This window comes from Carya illinoinensis, chromosome 7, assembly GCF_018687715.1.
Source record: "Carya illinoinensis cultivar Pawnee chromosome 7, C.illinoinensisPawnee_v1, whole genome shotgun sequence".
Lineage (NCBI taxonomy): Eukaryota > Viridiplantae > Streptophyta > Magnoliopsida > Fagales > Juglandaceae > Carya > Carya illinoinensis.
The window spans coordinates 773,313-787,555 of NC_056758.1; the positions used below are offsets into that span (position 1 = coordinate 773,313).

At 36.3% G+C, this 14,243-nt stretch overlaps 3 protein-coding genes across 9 annotated transcripts; 2 read left to right on the forward strand and 1 right to left on the reverse strand.

The window, feature by feature from the left end:
- The first annotated feature begins 911 nt into the window (after positions 1–911).
- On the forward strand, positions 912–3,414 carry LOC122314765 (thiosulfate sulfurtransferase 16, chloroplastic). Its single transcript, XM_043130343.1, has 6 exons — positions 912–1,274; positions 1,459–1,569; positions 1,771–1,844; positions 2,004–2,074; positions 2,216–2,269; positions 3,086–3,414. The coding sequence occupies exons 1-6, from the start codon at positions 1,102–1,104 to the stop codon at positions 3,158–3,160; spliced, it is 558 nt and encodes a 185-aa protein (XP_042986277.1). The 5' UTR covers positions 912–1,101; the 3' UTR covers positions 3,161–3,414.
- Positions 3,415–5,187: 1,773 nt separating this feature from the next.
- LOC122316040 lies at positions 5,188–7,022 on the forward strand. Its single transcript, XM_043132492.1, has 2 exons — positions 5,188–6,097; positions 6,302–7,022. Exons 1-2 carry the CDS (start codon positions 5,840–5,842, stop codon positions 6,620–6,622), a joined length of 579 nt encoding a protein of 192 aa, XP_042988426.1. The 5' UTR covers positions 5,188–5,839; the 3' UTR covers positions 6,623–7,022.
- Positions 6,990–14,243, reverse strand: LOC122316039 (serine/threonine-protein kinase STY17-like). 7 transcript variants are annotated; one of them, XM_043132490.1, is made up of 17 exons: positions 13,836–14,243; positions 13,201–13,315; positions 12,369–12,469; positions 12,153–12,210; positions 12,091–12,119; positions 11,519–11,573; positions 11,282–11,392; positions 10,068–10,118; positions 9,727–9,893; positions 9,536–9,643; positions 9,033–9,106; positions 8,589–8,792; positions 8,225–8,334; positions 7,833–7,913; positions 7,616–7,669; positions 7,390–7,524; positions 6,990–7,294 (listed from the first exon to the last, which is right to left on the reverse strand). In XM_043132490.1, exons 1-17 carry the CDS (start codon positions 14,024–14,026, stop codon positions 7,211–7,213), a joined length of 1,728 nt encoding a protein of 575 aa, XP_042988424.1. In that variant the 5' UTR covers positions 14,027–14,243; the 3' UTR covers positions 6,990–7,210. The 7 variants fall into 7 exon arrangements, 3 of the variants coding, with proteins under 3 accessions (XP_042988424.1, XP_042988425.1, XP_042988423.1); XM_043132491.1 differs by having other exon boundaries at positions 8,225–8,320; positions 8,617–8,792; positions 12,091–12,210; XM_043132489.1 differs by having other exon boundaries at positions 12,091–12,210.

Here is a 14,243-nt window from a genome sequence, read left to right on the forward strand (position 1 = left end):
GCTGATGTTCTCACATGATAACTTGTCCCAAAACAACATGTTATCTCCCATGAGTATAGTCAATCAACCTGCCAGGATGATGGTCGAGTGTCCAGCAGAGGATTACTTATATCTTAACATTATCATGGTCAGATTCTTCTTCAATTGGTGATTTAATACGTGAAATATTTAATAAAATAGAATAGAGTGTAGAATCAAGATTCTAATTCAAGATCTCTACTTTAATACAACGTAAAATTTTTTTAAACTGATGGAAAGAGATATATTTTATTATTTATTTTGTATGTTAAAACTATAAGGTGTAGTTTTGATGGCTAAAGAGGATGGCTAACACAGAGATGTCCAATTTAGCTATCTTTGCTAGGCAACCTATGAAAGTTTTCTTTCCCACGTGCTTATGCTAAAAGAAGCATTCACTCCTCGTCGAAGTAGGATAATTAGTGGAATACGACGTTCGGATTAAATGTGTGAATTGGGGCTCACACATCGCCACTATGACAAGATGTGGGCTTCAATGCTTCAATCAAGTTTTTAGAAACCGAATGAGACTGGATCTACTCTCTACAACCAAAACGAACGAAGGGAGAAATCAGAGAACTACTTCCATAACTATATTCTACTGGGTTCGGTTGACTTCTAGCCTAAGCCCAACAAAGCCCATATATAAAATAGGAAGTAAAATACAATCAGCCCATATCCATTACTGGCCCAAAATGGCTTGGTGGGGTCAGGTTGATGGTTTGCCACGTGTAATAGCAGTCTACCGTGCAATGCATTGGGAAATGAAAACATGTAGTTACCAAGAAAAAAAAGAAACGGATAATATAATAATAAACATGCAGCTGTGTGAATGGGCCACTTTGTTTTCTTTCTCGCGGTTCAAACTTATCCTTACAAAGCGTCAAGTAGTCATCAACTTTTGTGCATTTATCACCAGATAGCAGAAAATAAAAACAAAAATCACTGTAACCATCCTTGCCATATAATATATATCACACCTAACACAATCCCCTGTACTCAAATCTCCAGTTTTTGATAGAAAAAAGATCAGAGAAGACCCAAAAACATAGCACTCTGTCCTTGAATTAAGAAGAAGAAGAAATGGTAGTTGAGTCGTTGGTTTCCTCTGCTTTCTGCCTAACTGGTTCTTCCCTTCCTCCAATCCTTTTCCCTCTCAAGCCCAATCAAAGGTACTCACATGGTCGTTTATTGCCATTAACGCCCAATCAGAAGCCATGTCGCTTTGCCAGTAAGCAAAACATTACCAACTTCAGGTATGCATGAATGTATACGTATGGATATGATGGGTGAATTATGTTTTCTTATTCTTGACAAACAAGCAGAGCATAAGCATTATATTAATAGCGTGCGGGTTTTTGATGCTTTGGTTATGATTGATGTTCATTCATTTCTCTCTTTTTGCTGATATGGAATATTTTCGTGGGGCTACTCAAAAAGTCCCAAGTGTGCTCTGAATGGGAACTTGGAGGCCACCGGAGTTCCGACGTCGGTGCCGGTCCGTGTGGCTCACGAGCTACTGCAAGCTGGACACCGGTATTTAGACGTCAGGTAGTTTTCCCTTTAGTTCTCTTGAGGGTTTGTACGTCTATATAATATGCTTTGTGTTTCGCATGTGCTTTCATTGTGCTCTTTCAAAAGCAAGCTTGTTCATCTTGGCCTATATATCCTGAGCAATAGGACAAACCAGAAATGTATTTGCTACATTTTAATCAGTGTATATCGCATGATATTGTTTTATTGTGAATGTAGGACTCCTGAAGAATTCAGTGCAGGACATGCACCTGGGGCCATTAACATCCCCTACATGTACAGAGTTGGATCAGGTTCTTTTATCCTTCACTGACTTTTGATGCTAATTTATTCGTGGAATTTTACATGGGGAAGTTAGTTTATGGTATTTAGTTTCTTTTCTTATACACCTATTTTCCTTTTTCTTATTCCTGATCATGTTTCTCCTCTTCTAATGTTGATTGTATAAGTAGGTATGGCAAAGAACCCCAATTTTGTTGCACAAGTTTCATCACATTTCGGAAAATATGATGAGATTATTGTTGTAAGTTTCTGTTCCTAAAAGCTTTTTTTTTCTTTACCTACAGGCCTGAAACCTGAAACGATCTCTGGTTTTAACATAGTAATTTGCTTCTTTCAGACTGGTTTAAGCGCTTAATACATTACATGTGTTCTGGATTTGCAGGGTTGCCAGATTGGGAAAAGGTCGCTCATGGCTGCCACTGATCTGTTAGCTGCTGTAAGCACATCAATCTTTAACTTGGTTCTAAAGCATTTATTTATGGTTATTGGAGTTGGAAAGCAAGAAGAATAAGGTTGAATATCAATGTCAAACGTATTAATATTCCAAGGGGGTACTCATTATTGTAGAAAAGTTACAGCAAAAGGCATCTGGTGTAGGTATAGTATAATGCACCATTGAACTTTGAACAAAAAGGGGAATATAATATTGTGCTATTGATGCACATATAAACTCACTTTTTCTTTGAATATAAAAGTTGCAAATGGATTTCTTATTATTTATTGGAGTTGCAACATTATTTTTTTCGAAGCGTCCGTTGACATTACCTACCAATGGGGTGTACAGAGCTAGAATAACAGCCTGTCATTTTGAAATCATTTCTGTAATCTTCTTGCATATTCAAAGTATGTGAGAGTTTATTGGAAATGGTTGTTCATTTTAGGTTGCTGATCAATTCCAAAATGATTTCCAAATTTATTAAATTGAGACTATTTGGACCTGAAAGTTGGGATGTCACAACTGAGCAGTAGTTTGATGTAGAATCACTCTTAAGTTTGATTACATTGAAAACTAATTAGTTTCATAGACCATACACTGAAAGCATCAATTTTTCTTATTGGTTCTTATGTAAATGAACTGGTTCTTGTGATTAAAGAGTCCTGGGATTGGCTTTGATGCTAGAGACAAATGCACCATTTCTTCGAAAAATGATGCAATACTTGTTGTGTCTGAAATGCACATTTGAATGGATTTCATTCTACAACTCTTTGTTCTCAAAGAATTGAGTAAGGCTGATAAACTTCTGTACTGCAGGGTTTTAGTGGCATTACAGACATAGCTGGAGGGTATGCTGCCTGGAAACAGATCGGACTTCCAACAGAATCGTGATGTGTGCTTTGTAGACAATACTGATGAAATAAATCCAAGGAAGAGCAAAGGCGATACCAGGGAAGCAAACGAGGTCCTGTTGAAGTAAAAGTATACTGAGAATGTATGTGTAAAATGAGCTAAGAATAAAAATGAAATTGTGATGGATGATCACAATTCAAAAGATGGTCAAGTTTCTTTCTTGCCAAATTTGTAAATAAAACCTCTTATTGTAAAGATGATTAATTATATTTATACAACTCCGTTTACACTCAGCCACTGCCATAGCGCCACTTTATATAACCTTCCTCCATTATTAAAACAATTATATATATATATATATATGTGTGTGTGTGTGTGTGTATCATCTTATAAAATATATGGTCACTACATTATTAGACAACATATTATGACTGAAAATCTTCAATTTATTAGATAGAGTTGTACAAGTCCTGAATAATCTTTTCAAAAATTACGGTGTCTATTATAAAAGATTTCAGTTATAAATTTATCCTTTTATTTTTAAGAGAAATGGTAGTTGCAGTCATGAGTGTACAAATGTACAATTATTTTAAAAAAAGTAAATAAATATAAAACTCACATAAAAAATTAATTTTTTAAGAGTTAGTCTATGTACCGTCCCCATTTGGGGATTGCTTATGCAAGCTAATGTAATTATGTTTAAAAAAAATTAAAATTACAATAATATCTTTTTTAAAATGATTTTTTTTTCCTTTTACCCAAATTTATCAATAGGACTACACACGCACACGCAGCCATCTACTCAAGATTGTAAATAGACTTTCTCATTTTTTAATAATAGATTCTACTCTTTTTCAATGCAGCTGCACAACACTTGCACTCTACAACTGTACATAGCAAAACAAATTTGAGGATGCTCTCTTGTAATCACAGTTTTCCTCCATCATAAGTGAGGGTTTTTTAATAAACTTGGGACAGGATCACTGGACATGTGGCTACCGGCTCTTTTGAAAAAAAAAATAAAAAAAGTTTGAGGATTCTCTCTTCTTTCTTTCTTTTTATTTTTCTTTCTTTTTTTTTTTTTTTTTTTATCCAAATTCTCATTTTTTTTTAACGGGTAGAGATTTAAATACAACGAGGAATTGGAGTGGACAACAACAGAAGGATATCGCTTAAAAGAAATGCATTGATTTCTCAAAACCAGTTTGGCAGCCCGAGTGTGGCAGCTCCAGCAGCCGGCGAAGGATTAGAAGAATTTCACCAGACTATCCAAAATGAAAAGCAAAAAACAAATGTGGCAGCAAGGGATATGCACAGATGGAAAAAAAGTAGGAAGAAATACAGTCAATGCCAACTGAGATGCAGCAATTGACACAAAAAATGAGAAAATGGAAATTGAAGTCATCATCAGACTCGGAAGGAGAGATTTTGGTATCCCTTTGTGTAAACAAAAGACGTATAATCCAACCTGCAATTGCTGAATGTAATACACTATGGAGGGTAATGGAAATTTGTTCTGAACTAGGATTCATAAATGTGATATTTGGAGCCAATTGGAGATGCTGAAGTTATTATCAAAGCCATTAACAGTGAAGAAGAAAATTGATCTTGGTATGAGCAGATTATAGATGACTTCAGATGCCTTTAAAAGGAAGGCCAGCTTGGAAAACTCATTTCATTTATAGAGGAGTGATTGTGGAACATGGCAAAACATCTCAACCCAAGAAAACCCTTAAATTTGCACTTAAGCTTTTCTTTATTATTATGTAAGCTTTAAGCTTTAAAATATGCAGGCATATTATTACTTGCCACGAGAGAACTTCATCCCTCCACGTTCTCGGATTTCTGGCAGTTATTCATCAACAAAATTCTCTCTCTCTCTCTTCTCTCTGTGTCTTTCAAACCAAACATGTAGCGCACTTTTCCTACGTACCCCTTCATGTACGCGACCACTTCCTATAAGGTTTTGAGCGAAAAAGATATAAAATCGAGCAAGCTTTAGCAACGGAAGCAGAAACCAGAAACAACATTAATGGCGATATCGAAAAACTGGCTTAACATGGTCCGGAAGAAGTTTCAGGGGCATCTCTTGTTCTTTCCATTAATATGCTTTGGGTTTTGATTATCATTTAACTTGAACAGGTAAGGACATTTGTAGTAGGTGAAAGCGTGGCGGGCGCAACAGGCTTTAAAAAGAAACGACAGAGAATGTTGCAAAATTTAATTAAGATAGTCCCCACAAGGTCTAGCAGAAAATCTCAGAGAGACTTTCCGTCCCAATGGCAACACTTATCCACGCAATTCCACTGAAAAAGCAATTTCTAAAGAAGAAACCACCGTTGATATTGAAGGCGATCCCCATGAAGCAGCTTCATCATTACTATCATCAGTACATGAAAGGGACGAGTCAACCAAAAAAGAAGTTGCAGCCATCAGGATCCAAGCTGTTTTCAGGGCACATCGTGTACGTTTTATCCAACCCAACTGCATTTTCTTTTGCCATATTTTCCTTAATGATTTGTTTGACACGTTGAAGATAAATAACTTCAAATCTGTCTAGAAAGTAGAAAGAAGGAAGAACACACTAAGGACAAAGATCTTATTAATGGATTAGGATTATTTATATAACCTGGTACTGTGGGATGATTTAAACTCGAACAGGTAAGACAGACATTTCTAGCAAGCGAGAGCAAGGCATCGAGCTCCGAGAGGAAAAGAATGGGAATGTCCCAATATTGCTGCAGCAGTACACTCCAGAGAAGCTTTTGCAGCTCTCATAGAGAGATCATTTCTGCCAATAACAGCACTTGTCCAAGCAGCTCTTGTACCAAAGAAGCAATTGTTAAAGGAGAAATGGCCATCAATGTCAAAGGACCAATTAATGGTGCAGTTTCATCAACACCATTACAAAATAAAGATCAAACCCAAGAAGATGTTGGTGCCATAAAGATCCAAGCAATTTTCCGAGGCCATCGTGTACTCTCTCCTTCCTCCGAGCCATTACATTTTTCTATAGAAAAATTCTATCATCAATATCCTTTCATTAAAAGTTCATTTATTAAAAATTAATATCATGCCAAGGATGATGATTAAAAGCAGGATGAATAATAACTCTCCTAAGAAATAGATCATCTACAGAGTTACTTTGGAGTCTGAACCGAAAAAAATCATCTTTGTCAGGCAAGACGAGCAAGCTCCAGCAGGAAGGAAAACGGTCGCAGAACAATGCGAATGTCCCAAAATTTGTTAAACAGAGTCCGTAGAAAGTTCCGCAGAACATCACATAGGGGTATCATCGATACAATTACAACTGAGGAAACAGCAGCAATCTTCGAAAACGCCATTGGTGGAGCTTCATCGATACCGTCAATATCCAGAAAGAAAGATCTAACCAAAGATGATATTGCAGCCATCAAGATCCAAGCATTTTTCAGGGGACATCTTGTACTAACAATATATTTAACCTATTACATTTACAAGCTAATTAAATATTGGATCTAGTTAATTAAGGTGGTGACTTTTTTCCTTTTCAAAATTGGACAGGCAAGAAGGGCATTCCTAGCACTTAGGAGCCTGGTGAAGTTGCAAGCAGTGGTTTGCGGGGTGTGTGTCCGGCGGCAGGCACGTGTAGCCCTCCATTGCATGCATGCACTTGCCCGATTGCAGGTCAGTGTTCGTGCAAGGCAGCTCCTCAACGGTGATCAGGAGCTATCGTGATTACTAATTAGTTATAGTACCATAGGCCATTTTGTCACATTCTATTTTTATATTTCACAGAAAAATAACTCAAATAGATAATATTTTCTACTTGGATATGTATCGATTGTAGTAGAATTAATACTGGCTAAACAATGTAAACAATTAGAAATTTCAGGGACAAAGTGCAATTAATTTTCCATTACTGTATGTTCGTCCAATATTCATTCGTCAGCAAGCAAAACTTCTAAATTTACAAGTACAAGATAACTAGGGTTAGTTCCTTCCTGGGGAAAATTACTGTACAAAGGCAAATGGAAAATGGCCTAAACAATCCTGATAATGCAAGTACATGCAGCAGCATTAAAAATACTCGTGGCTTGTTCCACAATTTCATCGGTGTCCCTTCCTGAGTGCTGAAAAAAAGCCTCCAGGTGGTTTAATATCCCTGCTACTGTATACTCCCTCAGTCCGAACCTGCTTTCAATGCCATCATATTTTGAATGGTTTCATGAGATTAATTTTTAAGACCCCATTGGTGAGAAACTGATTACCATTAGACTATGTTTTACCTCATCAGACATTTGCTGAAGGATTTCTACAATTTCAAAGAATTCAGGTCTTTGAGCTGCATCTTGGTGCCAGCACCTCTCACAAAGCTCAGCAAGTCTTGGGCGAGTGTTTTTTGGGATTGAAGGCCGTAAACCCTGACGGCCATGTTAATTAAAGAGACCTATTAAATAAATAACAAAAAATGTCTTTACGGTAGACCTTATGTGAAATGTAAAGAGTGAATACCTGTTGCACCACACCAACAGCTGCTTGCAATGGGGTTAAATTGGAATAGGGAAGCTGGTAATGGAACATAAAAGACTGTTAACATTGGATTACATATGCCATCAATCATTAACTAATGTAAAAGAACCGATAGAGGAAGTTACAAAAAAGAAAAAATTCCTTTGTTTGATGAAAAGGGGGCATCCTTTTTTTTTCCTCAAAAGACTATAAGACTTACTTCTCCGGTTAGAAGCTCCCAAAGTACAATTCCAAAGCTGAAGACGTCTGCCTTGAGATCGTATGCTTTATGTTCAATGACCTTCACTCACTCATAAAGACCACTGTAAGAAAATGCTAGGAGATGCAGGAAGTATAAACACTTCCTCTGTAAAGTGTAAGCTACTGACAAAACTACATTATCAAAACAAAGATTGAACCTCATTATGGGGTTATGCAACGATAAATGGCTGGGAACATATTCTAGCACATGGAAACTGTTGGTGACAATATAAATCCATGAGCAAGAGAAGTATCCGAAAAGAAAAGTTGCCAGAGACAAAAATCTTGCATCATGCAGTAATGTAAAAAATACAAACAAAAAATTAAGGTAATGCTCGGAACAATACATACCTCAGGAGACATCCAACGATACGTTCCAGTTTCTGCTGTCATCACTCCAGATTGAGCCTGCACTCTGGCAACCCCAAAATCAGCAACCTTAATGACCTGTTCAGAAGTGTCTGGGATTTTAGAACAAATAAAACAAGCATGTTACTACACCTTTTCCTTTAAACTTTATTTTTTTCACTCCACCGTTTGAAAGAAAATCGTGGGAGTAAAAATGGCATTCAATAGAATGAAAAAGTATCACAACTCACAAGGGATTAAAAAAGGGAAACAATTGAGTATAATAACCACATAAGGTGAGAGAAATAAATAAACGAGTTTGATAGAAATTAAAAAAAAAAAATGTGGTTTGACAGAATGGGTCAACCTCTTGCAGACTCATGAAATACTCTTACTTCATTTTCATCCATCAGAAGATTGGCAGTCTTGAGGTCCCGGTGGATTATTTTATTTTGGTGCAAATAATTCATTCCCTTGGAAATATCAATTGCTGCTTTGAGTAGAGATGGAAGCTTAAATACGCCCCTCTGTTTATGCAGAAAGTCATAGACACTTCCTCGTGACATAAATTCTGATAAAGAACAAACATAAGCATTCAAAACTGGTATCAGTAAGTTGGGTGAAACATCCTACAAATATAACAATAAATAAAAATTGATAAATCTTACAAAAAGAAAAGGTACTTTCTGTATTCAGTTTCAAAAAGAGAGAGGGAGCAGCAAATAATAGCATCAACTGTGAGATCTAGAGGTAACAAATTAGAATCTTGAGTACACAGTATCATTGTTATTAAAGATTCTCGTGTATTTACCAGTCACAATGCATAGGTTTGGAGGTTGCGTACATGCACCTATGAATTGCACAACATTCTTGTGACGGACTTTCCTGCATACTAAGATAAGTCATTACAAGAAAAGGAGGAACCATCAAGAGAAAGAAATATGCAGAGACCAGAAGACTCCCTCAAAAACAGAGAGGCATGCCAAATACAACTGAAATGGAACCATGCAGATATAAAGTAGCATCATTCAAAGGCAAGGTGCCAATGGGGTGTTATATATAACAGATTTGCCTCGTGTTGAAATGGCATTCTAGTATTCCATAACAGGTATGCATAATTAGACTAAAAGGGCAATCTCCATAAATGAAAGTACACTCCCTTATATATATGTGTAGAGAGAGAGAGAGAGAGAGAATGGGCGGGGGGAGTGAGAAATCTTAAAGGAGGCATTGAAGACATCCTAAAGCTTAAAGAACAATGTTTGGAAAGGAAATGTTGTTCCACAAAAAATATAGGCAGGTATTGAAACCAACCTCATTATATATACTTCCTGGGAAAACTCTCCAAGCATCCGCCGGTTGACACGCTCAGGCTTGAGAACTTTGATAGCCACTTCCTGACTAAAATATGTGCCTTTATACCTGAAGAAATTTTTTAAGCATGAAAAAAAGATCAGCTGAAAACAAAAGCATAATCAGACACAGGTCTCCAAAAGACAACTTACAGATCACCAAATGATCCAGATCCAACTTTGTTTCCAGTTTTCAGCTGTCTGACATCAATCTCCCAGACATCAGTTCCATCACTCGGTATTTCTATGCAATTAGAAGAGGTTTCAATCCTCGTCTGGTTCTCAGTTGAAACCGAACGCTCTTTGGACCAATATTGCCCCTGCAGCGTATTTAATAAATATCATGTATGAGTAGTATGATTCTGGTATTGCCTGCGAAGGGTTATTACAAGAACTAAATTCTGAAGACTCATTCAACACATTGACTAAAATCTACTTTGATGAGGAAAAGAAAAGATAAAACTATAAGGAATGGGTAGTTGGGAAAATATTACCTTAGACATCAAAATTTGTTTTTTCAATGCATTTTTAAGCTCCTCGGTTTCCTATATGTAACACATGCAAATATATCAAACCATAGTGATGTTAACGAGACAAAAGTTTAGACATTCATGCCATTGTCTTTCTAAATACAAAAGGTATGCAGGCACTCAAAACCGAGATCCTTTAGAAATCCATGAAAAAATTAAGATCCTCGAAAGAAGAAACATCCTCAATATGAATTACATTACAATAATACAAAAAGGACAAACCAAAAAAAAACATATTCAGTGCAAAGAACATTTAAACAATCAAGCAAAAAAGAAAATAGATTTTGGTTTTGGTTTTGATGCCCAATGAAATTATATTACCTAAAAAATTTCCCATAAAAAATCAAAGAAAGAAATGAAAGACACCTAGAGAGAGAATCCTTCCAGGTCTGCAAAACAGAGCTGCCTCTTAGTGCAATTCTGATCTTATACTCCACTTCTATGAATGACACTCATATCATGTTCCCCAAAAGTAAATGTGTTAAAATTCTATCACTTAATTTTTCGAACCAAAGATGAAATTTAAAAGAATAATACTCCAAATTACACTCCTATCCCACATCCCAATGTGGAACTTTTCATCACACTTGGATCTTCCCTTTTCTTTTAAAGAAAAATTTAAAGGATGATGGGCAATCCCACCTCATCACAGTGAAATAGAACTAGGATGAGAATGTTGTTTGACAATTTGTTGAGTTTTCTAATTTAAAAAGATTAACAGAAAAGTGAAATGAGCGATCTGCAAGGCTCGGAAAATAAAACTCTGAAAGGGGAGTCTTAAAATTCATGTAGACTTGTCAATAAATAAAGTACAGATATATTAAAAGAAACTTTTTTTTTTTTTTAAAATTTGAGAAATGCCAAGAAACACAATTAAGTATTTTTTTGAGGTAAACAAAAATTTTATTAATAAGGCAAGGCATGGCCTCCGTGCACAAGTTGTATACAAGAAAAACACTAGCTAACACAATTAAATATCCACAAATATAAACAAGGGAAAAAATGTATCTTCAAATGCAGAAGCGAAAAAGTAGGCTGGGTAAGGATTTACATGCAAGCCATGTAAATCTTAAATGAAAAAAAAAAGTTCAGCGATGGGCAATTATATATTACTCAACAAAACAGAGGAACATACTATGCAGGAATGATATTCCCAAAAGAAAAGTACAAGATCATACCTCAAAAGGCCAACCATCAACAACAAAGACATCCAGAGAGAACCCATCCAAGGTCGAAAATGCATGAGCTTCTTGAATGTTCAGTCCAATCTCAGAGAGTATTAAAGTCAACTGGCAAATAGATCGGTCTTACTGTTAATTAGTAGAAAGAAAGGGAGAGAGAATATCATGCAACCATTTTATCCAGCAATAATATCAAACCACATGATGGTATATTCCATGCATGTGGGTTGGTACCTGATTGAGGAGTTTGGGCTTGTCAACTGTTGAAAACGTAATCTCGTGCATAGGCCTACAAGATTAGTAACTGTTCAATAAAACTGTGCAGCTGAGGAAAATAGAATAAAACTGTGTAGAAATGAACAGAAAGACATTAATCAACACCAACCAATCATTAAAAAGATTGTATTCATGGCATATAACACCAAACTGCTCACTTCCTATTATACTCACCCAAGACAAGAGAAGAAAACTTGTATAGTCAATTTGGATGGGCGACCACGAAATACTACAAACTGAAAATTGGCCAAGACAGAGAACCTCACCGCCAGAAGGATGGAACACCCCCCCCCCCCCCCCCAACGCGCGGGCGGAAAAACCAACAAAAGCTATAAATTGCTGTATTTTAACTCACTCTCATTCACACATGCATTAGAAGATGTTATGTCTAAAATTCAAGAAAAAGCGTGAAGAAGGTTTTTTTTTTTTTTTTTTTTTGGGGGGGGGGGGGGGGTGGGGGGGACAACTTTGCATCATCTCAACTGTATAAATAACTACTCCAAATGGAGTTGAAATCTTCAATTTCTTACATGGGAAAGGATGGCGTCACATTCATGGCACTGTCTCCATCTTCAACATGAGCTCTACTGGCTTGAAGGGCAGGTGCTTCAAGATTTGAAGATGAACCAAACGTAGGTGGCAGATGGATCCTGGGGAAATAGGGGAATGGGAACATAACTTGATGAATATCTCAAATAAGATTACAAATACATAAAGAAGAACCTGAAAATAAACTATTTACATGTTACTGAGCATTGAATAATAACGTAGAGTACAACCATACAGGTAAACATGTAAAGAGCCATACCCCTGTTTGCTAAGGTTATTATAAGAACTCTGTGCATCTTCTTTCATTGAAGAATCTGAATGAACGGAATCAATGGAATTTCCACTTGCAATGGGATAAACCTGCATTAAAGTACATAATCATAGAGAATAATTAGGTATGTATTTTTGTTCCAAACTAATTGGACTGGTTAAAAGGAAGTGTTAACCTCCAAGAAGTTTTCTTTTTTCTTTTTTTTTAATTCTCTATTTTTTTCTCAGAACGCCTCAAATATCTCATAAGATTATTTGGGTTTGAGTCCCATTGTGATCGCCATTTATTACTTCATTACTATTTATAATAATAAATAAATAAATAAAGAGAGAGAGAGAGAGAGAGAGAGAGAGAGAGAGAGAGAGATCTCAGAAGAGTATGGGCCAAGTTTCAGCCAACATCAAGGCTCGTAATAGAATGAGCTTCAAGTGAAATACCTAATGGAAGTAACTTCTACTAGGACAAAAAAAATAAAAAAAAAGATGTAGAATCAGACAAGTTAAGATCATTTTTTGCATGCTCAGAACTATTCTTTTTTTTTTTTTTTTGAAAAACTATTTAATCTGAATGTAAAGTTCCACGATAAAAACGAACATAGTAGGATTTATCTTCCAGTCATGTAACGTCATTTTAGACTCGGGAAAAGAGATATAATTCATTGCCGGGGAAGTAGAAATAGATTTTCTTTCTCTTCATTCCAAAATTGAGGTACGAGGAAATAAATTGCAACAGGCACAATTTATGGTCGTTTATAGACCACCTTCTTAAAAGAAAGACAGCAACATAGTTAAAAAAAATCTAGATAAATGAAAATACATACCTGCACCAGACGAACGTCAAATGCTGGTCGATTAGCAGGATCTTCTGCCAATTGTAGTAGTCTTTTATGAGTCAGCACATCTTCTGCCCTCTCCACATTCACATCCAATGCGTAACTATGACGTCAACAATTAGGTAGCTCAAAAAAGTTAGCTCTAAAAACACATTGTGATTGAGTAACAAAGTTTCATACCTCGAAAATGATGGTTTCAGAAACTAATAGCCCTAATGCTCTCTTTCGTATCATAAAAAGTAGAGAACAAAAGAATATCAAGAACTAAAATGAAACATCAAATAAGGAACGATGAAACGCATCCAAAAAGGCCTGATTCTCTACTCTTTTACTAACCGATAATATGCTCACAACAAATTTCACTAAAAGAAAATATACATGGGCAAAGAAAGAATAGCTGAGACTTATTCAAGAGAGAAAAAATGTAACTTGGAAACTCATTTCAGAAGTACGATCCTAATTATATTTTCTTTACCATTATTCTTGTAAAAAAGAATATTATATTTACCCTTTCCAATTGTTTCTCAGCAACAAGCGAGCAATATAAACCAATAAATGAAATTAAACAAGCAAAAACTCATTACGAGCAAAGTGAAAAAAACTAGGGCAATGGAGACAAATACCGAGCAGGGAGACGATTGAAATGAAGCCAGAGCTGATCGTCGAAGCCGAGAAGGTTGGCCTCCTGACAATTCGAGTCCTGGATTCTACGAAGCACGTCTTTGTACACCTCCAGTTTATGCCTTTGCTGGAGAGGATGGTGCGACTGCGCGGGTCGACTACCGCAGCTCTCACTGTCTTCCTCGATCGCCATTACAAGAAGAAAAACCACCAAAATCAAAGGACGCCAAAGGAAGCAAGTGATTTAGATTTACACGGAGAGTGAGGGACTAAGATGAATAAATAGTGAAGAAGAAGAATCAAGGAGGATCGAGTATGGAAGATTTGTCGAATTTTCAGAGCGAGAGAGAAAGGAAAGAAGCTTCGAGAGATTCTGTTCTTGCTTGTCTTTCTTCAGTATAGACCCTCTC

What these genes read in the sequence shown, in the direction of transcription:
- LOC122316040 (XM_043132492.1), top strand. Translation starts at nt 5,840, where the DNA reads ATGGGAATGTCCCAATATTGCTGCAGCAGTACACTCCAGAGAAGCTTT. An exon ending in CAATTTTCCGAGGCCATCGT is followed by an intron (nt 6,098 to 6,301) that starts GTACTCTCTCCT and finishes CATCTTTGTCAG; the next exon opens with GCAAGACGAGCAAGCTCCAG.
- LOC122314765 (XM_043130343.1), top strand. Translation starts at nt 1,102, where the DNA reads ATGGTAGTTGAGTCGTTGGTTTCCTCTGCTTTCTGCCTAACTGGTTCT. An exon ending in CAAAACATTACCAACTTCAG is followed by an intron (nt 1,275 to 1,458) that starts GTATGCATGAAT and finishes CTACTCAAAAAG; the next exon opens with TCCCAAGTGTGCTCTGAATG. An exon ending in CCACTGATCTGTTAGCTGCT is followed by an intron (nt 2,270 to 3,085) that starts GTAAGCACATCA and finishes TCTGTACTGCAG; the next exon opens with GGTTTTAGTGGCATTACAGA.
- LOC122316039 (XM_043132489.1), bottom strand. Translation starts at nt 14,026, where the DNA reads ATGGCGATCGAGGAAGACAGTGAGAGCTGCGGTAGTCGACCCGCGCAG. An exon ending in TTCAATCGTCTCCCTGCTCG is followed by an intron (nt 13,316 to 13,835) that starts GTATTTGTCTCC and finishes TTGACGTCATAG; the next exon opens with TTACGCATTGGATGTGAATG. An exon ending in AATAACCTTAGCAAACAGGG is followed by an intron (nt 12,211 to 12,368) that starts GTATGGCTCTTT and finishes CTATTTCCCCAG; the next exon opens with GATCCATCTGCCACCTACGT.